Here is a 12,926-nt window from a genome sequence, read left to right on the forward strand (position 1 = left end):
TATCCATGAGTTCATATTAATTGGTATTATAAATTATTATAAGAACTGTCTTAGTCAGGGTTTCTATTCCTGCACAAACATCATGACCAAGAAGCAAATTGGGGAGGAAAGGGTTTATTCGGCTTACACTTCCATACTGCTGTTCATCACCAAGTAAGTCAGGACTGGAACTCAAGCAGGTCAGGAAACAGGAGCTGATGCAGAGGCCATGGAGGGATGTTCCTGGCTTGCTCAGCTTGCTTTCTTATAGAACCCAAGACTACCAGCCCAGGAATGACACCACCCACAAGGGATCCTCCCCCCTTGATCACTAATTGAGAAAATGCCTTACAGCTGGATCTCATGGACTCATTTCCTCACCTGAAACTCCTTTCTCTGTGATAACTCTAGCTTGTGTCAAGTTGACACACAAAACCAGCCAGTATGAGCACTTAATGCATTTTAGCAAATATACATAAATTAACGAACGGAGTATTAAATAAGGGGAGACTGTACGTGGAAGACAATCCATGCAGATCCATGAGGTGAAGAAAAACTGCACTCCAGACCTGGGCTTGGTGTAGAATCCTTCCAGGAGAAGAGCATGAAAGAGAAGAGTAACTTCACAGATGAGGAATTCCACAAATACCATTTCAGTCAAGTGATCGAGAACCGTATCAGTAGTCATAAATCACCTCTGTGGGGACAGTGTGGGGACAGTGTGCATCCTTCACATGACAGGGCAGAAAGGTCATGCGGTAAAGTCATCCAGTGTCTGCATTAGTCCTCGCAAATATACACAGCTCCAGTCTAATCATAAAACAACTGGTCCAGAGAGATGGCTTGTTGGGCAAGGACACCTACCACCAATCCTGAGGACCTGAGTTCCACCCCTAGGTTCTGAGAACCATCTCCTGAAAGCCTTCCCCCCTCGCCTCTACAGTACAACCTCAAATCACACACAGAGCAAGTAGCATAAAATGTAACCGTGAGTACAGAACAACCAGCCAGGCAGTGTCTTAACATCCCTCTGAGGACTATTCCTCAAAACTATGGCGCCATTTGTAAACAGGGAAGATCTGCCTGCCTGGTCTCAACGTTTGATCCCTTAAAATCCACAGGTTGAAATGATCCCCAGGGTGGTGGCATTAGTAGGTGGGTACTCAGGATGAAGGTGCCAGCAGGTTTGACATTTGATGAGGACAAGGTCTGACGTGTTCCCTGCTTCTAGCTGTGTCCTCACACAGAAAAGAACAGAGTGAGTCTCTCATGTCCCATACTGAGTGGACTGTACTCTCAGCCATGTGGGAGGAGGAGCACTGTACCCTGTTCATCTCCATCACCCCACTCTCTAATTACAGAGGAACTAAGCACAGAGCACACCAGCACTCTCTACGCTGTCTTCTTCTTCTTTTTTTTTAATTGCTCAGGTTGTTCCATACAGGAGCCCATCAATTAAAAGACAAATCCAACTCTGCTACTCACTACTTATGCAACTGTTGCTAGGATGATCCACCCTACTTCTGTTATCTCCCATAAGATCAAAGTACCAACCACAACCACTTCAGGATGTTAATGAGTGAATCAACAAGAAAATGTGTGCCAAGGGCCCAGGACAACTCTTGGAATACAAACATCAGCCAACACCAGCATTACCATGTATCCCTATGGCTTCTTCTCTCAGAAGGTCTTATCATAATGCCCATGTCAGGCAAACTCTGTGATGCTCCTGCCTCAGATCCCAAGGTCTAGATTACAGGTGTGCACTCTGATACCCAACTCTTCAATAAAAATTTATAGGAGAAACTGCTCTCTTTAGTACTATCAATGGAAGAATCAAAGCTTCCACCTTTACAAATTTAGCAATTTTGAAACACAGGGTATCGGGGAAAGAGACTATAACCCCATCCCAAACCACACCCTCCTACTAAGTAGACATAGACCATGGCATTGAAGGGAGAGAGGTACAGCAAAGTCACTCAGCAGGGAGCAGGCGGTCCTGCATATCCCACAAGGAGCGTGGTAAAGCGTCATAGAGAATAAGCATTTATTTATACGTGCTTCTGGTTTTACATACACACACACACACACACACACAGAGAGAGAGAGAGAGAGAGAGAGAGAGAGAGAGAGAGAGAGATGGGCCTGTACATGCATACTCATGCACAAGCCGAATCTCTATAAAAATTAAATGCGAATGTTGTCCCCTTATGCTGGGAAGATAGAGCATTTCCTACATTGCGCAGAATATTCTATTAATTTTGGGCAGGATGAGCAAATGGCCTGTCTGCCACCACGGTGAACATTAACATAAAGGACAGTGTGGCCGGGGAACCAAACGCTTGTACCACAGCGTTACTGTCTTCTCACCTCCACTTACAAATCAACAATCATGGATAGCAACTTAGCACATCTGCCTAAAAATGATAACAAAGATTTAATTCATCCACCCAAATCCCACACTCATAAAACAGTATTCATAATGTAAGATGCTATCAGAGGAGCCATAATTCATGGCTAAGGGGCCAAAGCTTTCCTCATAATAATGGGTTTTCTGAAGTGGCTGGGGAAAACCTAAGTTCCGGCCACAGGAGTTAGGCCAGTAAGTTCTAAATACGCAGAAGAGCTCAGTCGAGCTTATTATAAATGACTGTGGTCTCCTGTCACCACAAGCCCACCCCAACAATTAACAAGCTTGGCTTAGCTGCCAGAGACCAAACTATGATTTATTGTTCTCTTCGAATTAATAAAAGCATCGCTATCCATTGCGAATCCCAGTGTTCATCTGCTGGGGAAGAGCTGATGTTTCCAAGTGGCTGTGCTACACTTCTGAAGCCATTTCTCTAGCCTTAATGCTTAGTGCCCACCCAGGCCCTGCAGATAACAGCCAAAACCCTTGTGAAGCTATGCTCAGACTCAACCACATAGACAGCTTAAGACTGTGGGCAGGAAGGCAGCAGGGTGGGCTCCCCCAATCCTCAAATTTTACAGATGAGGAAAAACCAAGGTCACAGGGCTGCACAGCTGCCCCAGTGCACAAGGTAAGTCACCCCAGCAGGAACAGAGCCGAGTTTCCCAGAGTCCCAGCCACCCATTGGATAGCAGAGGCCTTCCTGGTACAAGCAGGTTTTAGTTCGTTTGCTTAAGCTTTACAAAAAGGCTTAACAATTGGACTTCTGCATACATTCCCAGAGTTCCAGCTTCTCTTGAATAACTTCTGTCCAAAGACATTCAGATTCTTGCATGTTTCTCATCTGATCTGGGGAACTAACAAATCGTGTCAAATGGACATGAGGGTTCATGGGGCCACAGGGCCATCAGTACACAATCTCTCTTCCCATATTCCAGGGACCTAGGGGGTCTTAGAATTGATTACTCTATTCTAGCTCTGCTCAAACTCAGTCCAAGTGTGTGTGTGTGTGTGTGTGTGTGTGTATGTATGTATCTATCTATATCTATATATATGTGTGTGTGTGTGTGTTTGTATCAACATATGTGTGTGTGTCTGTGTCTGTGTGTATACACGCATGTGTGTATATACGTTTGCATATGTGCACATGTATGCATTTATATGTGCATACACACATATATGTATGCCTATGTATGCACACACACGTGTGTATATGCATGTATATGTGTGGGTGTGTGTTATGGGTGTGTATAAACATTATTTTTTAATTTTTCTTTTAGTGATGTGTATGTGTGTGGTTACATGCACATGGGTGCAGGTATCCCAGGAAGCCAGAAGGAGGTGCCAGATCTCCTGGAACCTAAGTTACAGGCTGCTGATGTGTGGATTTGGGGGATCAAACGTAGGTCTTCTGAAAGTAAGCGTATGTACTCTTAACAGCTGAGCCATCCCTTCTGACCGGTTTGAATCTCCTATGCTGTCATGACCTGGAATCTGGTGGTTGGGTCCAGGAGTCTCAGGAAAACTCCAAACCTGCCCGTGCTTAAGACCTTATTTAAGATGAACATACTTGCATACAGCATCCTCCCAGAGGACTTGGAACACTAAGGAATGCAGGCGCTTGGTAAGCAGCCACTACGATGCATATAGGGGACATGACAAGAAAAATAAGCTGTCACATGCTTAGTAGCAGTATGCCTGGACACGCTTTTCCACCTGTGGTTATCTGAGGACAGACACCTAGAGCCAAATGTAATCTTATTTATATATCAGAGGAAAAGCACTTATGGGCCTCATGACAATACACACACTCAGATGCATGTTTAAGCCTGTGTCCTGGAGACTGGTGGCTTTGTAACTTGGACAGACTGCTGCTTCCCCAGCCTAGGAGAGCAGAGACTCACCAGAGGGCAAGAGCAGGGCCTGAGCCCACTGAGCAGCCAGCTCTAGCCCCATTTCCATACACTGTAATCTGCTCCCCCGCACCTACTGCTCACAGCCGAAGGGGCTACTGAAAAGCCCCTCCAGCTTCCTTCCGCTGAGCCACAGACCCCATTTAACCCCATTCTCCCTGCTCATTCTATACAGTTCTCTCCACCCACCAGCCCTAGCCATACCTGCTTCCCCTGGAGCCTAGAGCACTAGAAACCTGCTTGAGGGTTTTTCATCATTCTTATCCTTCCCTGACCCACACCACAGGAAGCATTCCTCTTAGGCACCAGAACAACTCTGAAACAATTCCGTTACTCGAGACGTTGTTTTATTTCCTTGCTTCCTTGGCTACCAAGTTCCCTGTGCGCCCAACTGCGGGATCCCATGAAAAAGAACCGTTGCTGTCTCGTTCACTCCCCGATCATCAAACCCAACAAAGTACCAGACACTTGTTTCCAGCTTCAGAAGACACAGATGGCAGAGGACACATCTCTCCCTAAGCAACAGCCCAGCTCTGGGCAGAAACCAGAGCGAGGGAAGATTTGCCTCTTTGGTCTGAGGTCATACAAAGACTTCAGTACAAAGAGAATTAACTCAACGGCTTCGTCTAGCTACTGTGCCCGCGTATATTTACAAATGCCCCACTGAGCGACAGTGTTCTGATCTTGAAGCTGCTCGCCGAGTTTCTGTTCGATTTCGGAATCAGGGTTGTGTCTATGGATGAGTGCATTTTAAAAGGCGCTTCAGCGGCTTCAAATGAGGCATGCAGGCCTGCGTGGGGGTGTGCCTGCGAGTGTGTGTAGGCCTGCTTGCCATCATCAAATGATGCTGTGAAAGAACTCTAGGTGTGTCTACTGCACATGGTGTCTCAGTACCTGCTTAAAGAGTCACTAAGTGAAAACCAGTGGCTCGGGGACTCTGTGAATGACAAGCTTCCTGGCCTTGGCTCTTTGTTGGGAAAAGATACAGCTGTGGGTTCACTGGTCCTTCACCATTTCAGTCGAGGCCTAAGCAAGTAGCATTTCTAGAAGAAAGCACCAAAACAAGCAACGAAATGCCACCAGATCAAGAGGGAAACCTACCCCCCATAAACACGCACCGCACCGGGCACACAGCCCTGAAAGGCCGAGCAGTAGGTAACAAGACTGATCTGTAATGAAATAGAGATAATGCAATCCAGAGGAAATAATGCGTGTTTCCTCCAAGAAGGTCTGGGGTTGTCAACCGCATGCTTGCTTCCCATTTCTGCCTGCCAGAGCACACACAGCACACACACACACAGCCATACAGCAGGCAGACAGGCTCTCCCTCCTCTTCCTGACAAGGCACACCTGTAAAGCAGTGGCGTCCACTCATTTGCTAACACTAGATTTCTGGATTTCCAGTTGTAACAATCACGTTTCCAGAGTCTGTGTAGAGGATGCAGAATACCTTGGCTTGGTTTCCTGTGTCTGTCAACATTATTTGGAACATTACTTTTATAGGTAGAGTGACCAGAAACAAAGGTCCTGGAAGAGGGGAGGTAGCAGCTGTGTAAACCCTTAAATATCCTTTCTGGGGTGTCTCAGAACAACATGGTCCTCTAAGAACAATGTCTGTAAATAATTAACAATAATTTCACTGCTAGTATCTCTTATGTATGTGTTCAATATAAAAGCAATTCATAAACCATGGTATCTCAAAAACAAATGCTTTCAAAATTCTGGTGCTCGGGGTCAAAAAACATTTCACTACACAAAGTATGGATAAAAATGCATAAGTTGCATGAAAGTTGGGAAATATTAAAAAATCAATAAATAGAAATTGAGTATATCGAACCTGGCATATACATTTGGAAGTTACTCTTTATTGAGAATTTCATATATTCATGTGATGTTTTCATCAAATCTAAGCCCCGCGCCCTCCCCCTCAAGCTTCTCTCCTGTTTCTCCACCCCTACTCTTCTCTCCTGATCTCTTCCTGACTCCCTCACTAAATACACTCACTGCTGCTGTGTGGACATTGTGTGTGTAGACCATCTATCTACGTGAGTGTCACAATGGGTCAGTCAGCAGAGAATCAAAGACTGTGAGATATTCAGCTCCAATATGGGACCACTACCATAGCACACTCTGACCCCAAAGCTTGGGGATCATTGTGAGAAAAGGGGGCTGAAAAATGTAAAGATCCAGAGGTAGACTCCTACAGGGAAAGCGTAGTTGCAGGACCGTGTAGCTCTCCAGATGAACTCAGAGAGGCTGTGGCTGCATGCACAAGATCTGCACAAGACCAAGTCAGCCAAAAATCCCAGCATGGGTGGGGAGAGGCCCATAAATTTTCATCCTCAGCCAAGAAGCTATCTGCAATTAATGGCCGAAGAGAAGAAAGTAGTGATCTTCAGGGACGCAGACCCTAGTCATATCTTCAAAGAGAGCTGTGGCCCCAATCCCAAGATGCAGTAGGCAACTCCTGGCTATGGGCTTCTTTCTCTTTCAGATGCTCTTAAGTCTCAATGGCCAGTGATTTGTAGATGATTGTAAGTTTTACTGTGTGTATCATTGCAACTGACAGGCAAATCCCATCAATCAAATAGCATGACTGATGAAAAGGGACAGAGATTTGACATCAGCTCTCCGCCAGCCACTCTTTATATCAATTACAGTGCTTGAGATGGCTCTCTGTGGCACTCGGATGGGAGGGTCTCCCCTTCCCCCTTCATCAATAGCCCTGAAATGCATGCTCCGGGCTCAAGCGCTTTGTGTTGTGAAGGGAGAAATATCATTTGGAGTTGGGTATGTGGTGTTTATATTTCAACTCATGGGGGTGGGGTCTCCTCCCTACTGTCTTGCTGAACCCCCAATTTGTAAAGGATGAGAAGCCACTGTGGCAACGGGCACCGACCAACCAACCACCGCACTCTCATTACACCGACAGCCATGACACCTTTTCAATTCTGCCCATCTCTTAGTCTCTAGTCAAATGGAACTTATTGCTTATAGCTTGTTGAAATTTTATGAATTATTTATGAAAGTAGGTCTACGACTCCAGACTCTTAAAAGACAACACAATAGAACACCCCCCCCCTCGTTACCCACAACCTGGCTTCTATCGAAGAGCAGTTACTCTCCATATCATGGGCGGCATCATGTTTGGGGTTCAGTAGCAGTTGTAAAAAAAAAAAATTACCAAGTCTTTAAGAATATTTGGAAGCTATTTATGGAATGCCTAGGTATATTTTTAAATATTTACTGCAAACCAGATTTGAGTTCCAGAAAGATACAGTGGACGTATTTTCCGGCTTGAACACAAACAACTAAAGTCCGCTGCTAGTACCCAAACTCGACTGAAAGGCAATTCTCCTACCATGTGCATGCAGAAGGTTCTACTCTGGTCATGACCCCAGAGTTCCCTTCTCTTTCAAAGAGCTTTGAGGCTATGCATAAGGGAGGACCACACCCCAGCCAATGACATTGGCATGAAAACCTGTGGGTTTCAGCCATGCAAGACAAGGACATACCAGTCAGATACCAGTCAGACACATCAATGAGAAAACACTTGGGTCTCTGCTAACCTCTGCTTTACAACAGAGGACACAACTGACTGTTGTCTGACTCTGTCAGTCACACACTCAGCTGGAGAGGCTGAGGCATGGCTAGGCTGGAGGGCACCTAGCAGCAAACCAACCTGTTCTTGTCACACCCCTATGACTACATGTTTTCTCAGCAAAGCCATCTCCATTGGGGCTGGCTGAGGGAGCCCTCTGAAAGCAGGAGCTGCCTCTGATTCAGGACAACTCCCTCCGAAGATACCCATTCCTCCAAGTCCATTGGCATCCCTGACCTCCTCCCCAGATGCTTAGTCCCCAGACACAACCCCAAATGTGGTTCAGAGGAAGAAGTAGAACCCAGAGAGACCGATGGCACCTCAGGTTACTGTCCTTATGGGGTCTCTTAATTTTCCGAGACACATCCTCAGAGAAGCAAAGTCCCACCACCCAAACCACATAGCCAATAGCATAGCAACAGGATGCGGTGAAACTTACCTTGCTGGAAAACATCTGAGGGCAGAAAGGGATACGGTGAAACTTACCTTGCTGGAAAACATCTGAGGGCAGAAAGGGGAAATACAAGAGGGGAGAGACAAAGAGAGAAAAATATTAATGACAGTAAAGAAGAAAGTGTGACAATCAGCTCCCACATGCTGGCTTTGCTCACTGCTCTCCACACGGCACTCCCTGCACACCAGGCCCAGGCAGTGGGTGGCGACCACCTGGGTCTAAATCATGGCTAACAGTTATAAACTCCATGATTTGCTGTCCCCTATAAATGTGTCATGGCCTGACTAATAAGGACTTAGGACAGTAGTCCACATGTAACGCGCAGGACAAAGCTGTTTGTTGGGATCCATAATGTCATGACTGCAATGGCCTTATGAAACAATCTCTCTATTGTTCTTACTTTACAGAGAAACTGAGTCTCCACACGGCTAATACAACAGGGGCTCAGGACTGAACCCAAGCCTGTGTGAGCCATCTCTATAAAGCTACCTGGCTGATTAAAGACAACAAGCATTGACTGAAAGGGTCTGTGAATTCAGGGTCATGTTTAAATCACACAAACAAAACATGCATAAACTCTCCACAGTAGAACACGTGACTACTAAGTACACTGTGTCTTCATGGTGACCCCTAAATCTGCTAGAAAGATGAGAAAATATCCATGTATCCTTTTCAACAAACATGGAGAGACTGTTGTATGCTGAATACTTTGTTATTAGTAGTCACAGCAAAACAAAACAAAACACCCTGTCTGCCCAACAGGACTTTCAACACCAAGTGTACTTTGATCTTTGAATCTAGTATACATGGACGGACAGCAAAGCTTCATTTTTCTAACTGTGTCCTCTGTTCAACAGTGAGATGAGACTCACAGTACGGAAGCCATTTTCATGGCCACAGAGAACTCTACCCCGTGAGTACGCTACCCACCCCGCTTTGATACTGGTGACTTAGCAATCAGGAATCAAGATAATCGTTTTTCTCCACATCTCACAGTGACCACAGCTATACATGGAAAGCATTTTTTTTAATTGTTTACACACAGAGGAGCTTAAGACTCCCAATCATCACCTCAACTCAGCATGGTTTTTCATTTGCTGTCTTCAACACAGAGAGAGAGAGGAGTGACCCAGGACCATCCAGATAGGAGCTAGCACCTGCTCTGTCTGCAGGGCTACAAAAAGAAGCTTCCAGAAGACAGTCTGACAGCATATACAGAAATCTCTCCAATCTGCATTCTTTGACCAACAACTTCAGGACTTTAATCCAACAAAATATCCCCTAAAGATATAAAAAGGATCTAGAGAGAGGTACATCAAAATATTGTTTACAATGGGAACGCATGGGATGATGCTAAGAGTCACCAGAGAGTCAATGTAACTTATGTGCACATGGCTTGCTGCGCTGTGATTTTTAATGAGTAAGGAGGACTGTAGAGATGGGTCAGAACCCAAGTTTGACCCCTGGAATCTGTATGAAGGAGAAAGAACTGACTGTTCAGATTTATCCTCTGGCCACCACATAGACACTACTGCATGCCTAAATCTTTCCACCCCTGCTCCCCCCACCCCCACAAACACAGTCATTTTGAAATGGTTATAGACTCTAACTGACCTCCAGTGAAAACATTAAGCATGTAGGTGGAGTACATAATCCTGAGGACATTTATGTGCCTGTGAGCATGGGCTTGTTCATGGCTGCATGAAGAGAGGTTTGTGACAATGGCCACAAAGATATCCCTCATTTTTGGTAGATAGAACTTGGGTTTCTTTAATCTTATATGATATTTTACATATGACTTTAATCTTTAGCAATGAGCGCACCTTATATTCACAATCTCTGTTTAAAACTAACACGTTTGGACAAGCACGTATTGTTGTTACTATGCCCTAAGTAATATATTATCATAGAAGCAATCTAAAGGTGACTTAAGGTATATAGAACAACATTTATAGATTATAAACACATACTGTGGCATTTCTGTAAGGACTTGAGAAGCTGCCGACCTGAGCAGCACAAACCCCTCCTGTGTGCATTGTGCAGTATGCTCTAGCCTTGGCAATTCATCTTCAGTACAAATTCTGACCTAGCAGTGAGATGCTACCGCCCAGAGACTGAGGAAAAGGCTGTAGGCAGCCGCTTAAATCTACCACACTACATAAGCTTGCTTCCTAGACCTCACCACCAACACTTAGTCTCTGATCTGCTTGGTACTCCTGACCGAGCCCAGCTACCCACCCTTCAAGTGTCATAGGCACTGTGAAGTCCCCACAGAGAGGGAACTCACCAGTTCCACCTGTGTCCCTAGAGTAATCCATGCATTTCACAACTATAACTTCAATTATAATTAGTTATTTCTGTAGACTGTGAGCTCCCAAGGAAAGGAACAATGGACCTTAAACTCCTACCTACATCCAGACCACAGGACACTGTTACCATTGAAAGAGAAGCAAAAGAGGGTGCCTCTCTCTGTCTTACCACTCCCTTAACATGTAAGATAAGGAGACTGAGTCTAGGATAAATGGAAAATCTTTTCCTAAGGTCATACGTGGACCACAAGGCTGAGCCAGGACTACATGAGACTCATTTAACCTTAATAAAGTTCAAATGCTTATCATGATTATTAGCAAAGAACAAATTAGACATTTATCATCCCCCTTTAATGAATACAGACAAAAACCTTCAACCTTGAAAACATCAGGGAAATGAGATTAATCTCTTAAATACAGACCCAGTCTCGACATCCGTCCAGAATCCTCAACCTCCTCTCCATGATTCTGACAAGGAGCATTTCCTTTGAAACTGAGAATTGATTTGAGTCACTGGACAGCACCACCAGCAGGCTGTGGGGAAGGGAGCTCAGGGCTGACTTTTTAGCCTTTCTCCTTGTGATCCTACTGTGTGCTTCACATCTTTGCAGACAGATGTGCACAGATATTACTCAGGCCTGCAATCCCCAAAAAGACTCCTCATGTTCACGTGGCTATTTCAGGTTGCCATCATCTTTTAAAAAGCTCTTCCAAGCTTTCACGATTAAGTTTTACCCACGTGTAAATCTGAACAGACTCAGTATTACACAGGCACCATCTTGGAATTTACACCCTAAGTTCCTGTCCTTGGGGGTCTGTGGCATAAGTCTTCTGACTCTTAGCAGCATTCACTCCACATTCCTTGTAATAATGGCTCACGGGTCTTTTAAATTGTCATGTTAACAGATGAAGATGGCCAGCCAAGCTCAAGGTGGGATGGTGTGTAGATGGGACAGAGGACGTGGAGGAGGAGGAGGGGAGCTGACTGTGTTCACATGGTTCAGCAACATGTTACACACTACCACACACACACTGTCCCCATATCAATGGATGTTACAAGATACTGGCCCCCAAAGTTCACCGCACTGTTCTGGGCTCCAGCATTTGTGAGCACAGCATCGCTTTCCACAGTCATCGGCTTTGCCACTTCTAAAGATCAAAGCGTGTAGACCGGGAGTCCGGGGTCACAGTTTCGGTCTAACCAACCACAGAGAATTATTCAGGAGATGGCCTGTCCCCTCTGACCTCCCATTTCCTTGCTACAGATTCTAAAACCACTCCATGCCCCTGGGAAGGTGAAGTTCACTGAGATATTTAAGCCGCTGAAAGCCACACTGAGGGTAAGTAAGACACTGTGGCATTTTCTACCCTTGCAGGACTCAGAATCACACAAATCCAGAGCTGGGCGTTGCCAGTGACCACCACCCCAGCCACAATGAGGCTGAGCCCGAAAGACACCAGGAACAGTGATGAAGGGGAAACCAACTCCTTCAGACAAAGCTTTGCTCAGACTCACGTGAACAAAGAAAGCCTGTTCCCCAGCCCCTCACCCCCAACTCCCCCGCCCTCCAGCCCCTGGAGCCCTTCTAGCCCTGGAGACAGATGAAAGGCCATGTGTGAGCTGGCCATTCATATGTGGGAAGAAAACAAGGAGGAAGGGCTCCAGATCGGCCTTTCTTAACCTGATGGAAGACCAAGGATGTGCGCCCCTCCCCCACTGCTGTGGAGGGATTCAACCCCCCTCCCTCCCCCAGCTCTGTAATGCATGGAGTCCTCAGAGACCCAGCCCATAAAAAGACTAGATTATTTATTATTATTAATAAGTTATGGCAATTAGGCTGGGTGATTCCTGAACGTGGCTGATGAGAAATTTTCTTGAGTATTGCTCGCCCACACTGGTAGTGTTTACCTCTATTAAAAATGATTTAACTACACTCTGGGTGAACCCCTGTCTTGGGCCTGGGTTAATAATTAGCAGCGCACAGAGCCATGCGGGTTAAGTGAGTCGGCTGTCCTTTATTTACCTATTGCTCTGTTTTATGAGGAGAAGGGGATGGCCGTCTTACTGCCCATTCTGTCTGCTCTGAATAATTTACTATCTCAATCCACAGTCCCTGACTACAGGTAGAGAAACCTCACCATTATTAGAGTATCACACTTAGCCCACATACCACAGCATTCAAGATCTGCCCAACAGAGGGAGTGTGCATGACTTCTGGGGGAGGGGAAGTTACCACTTCTCAAACCATGTAATCACACT

The 12,926-nt window shown here is 45.6% G+C and overlaps 1 protein-coding gene across 5 annotated transcripts in view; it reads right to left on the reverse strand.

The window, feature by feature from the left end:
• The window catches only part of Gfra1 (GDNF family receptor alpha 1), a 224,165-nt gene that overhangs the window by 152,432 nt on the left and 58,807 nt on the right, over window positions 1-12,926 (reverse strand). For 3 of the 5 annotated variants that reach the window (XM_021151505.2, XM_021151503.1, XM_021151504.2), the window contains exon 5: window positions 8,390-8,404. The exons of the other annotated variants lie outside the window; for them this stretch is intronic. In XM_021151505.2, coding sequence (XP_021007164.1) covers window positions 8,390-8,404 — 15 coding nt within the window. The remainder of the gene's footprint in view (window positions 1-8,389; window positions 8,405-12,926) is intronic. 5 annotated transcript variants of the gene reach the window in all.

This window comes from Mus caroli, chromosome 19 (assembly GCF_900094665.2).
Source record: "Mus caroli chromosome 19, CAROLI_EIJ_v1.1, whole genome shotgun sequence".
In the NCBI taxonomy this organism is placed as follows: domain Eukaryota; kingdom Metazoa; phylum Chordata; class Mammalia; order Rodentia; family Muridae; genus Mus; species Mus caroli.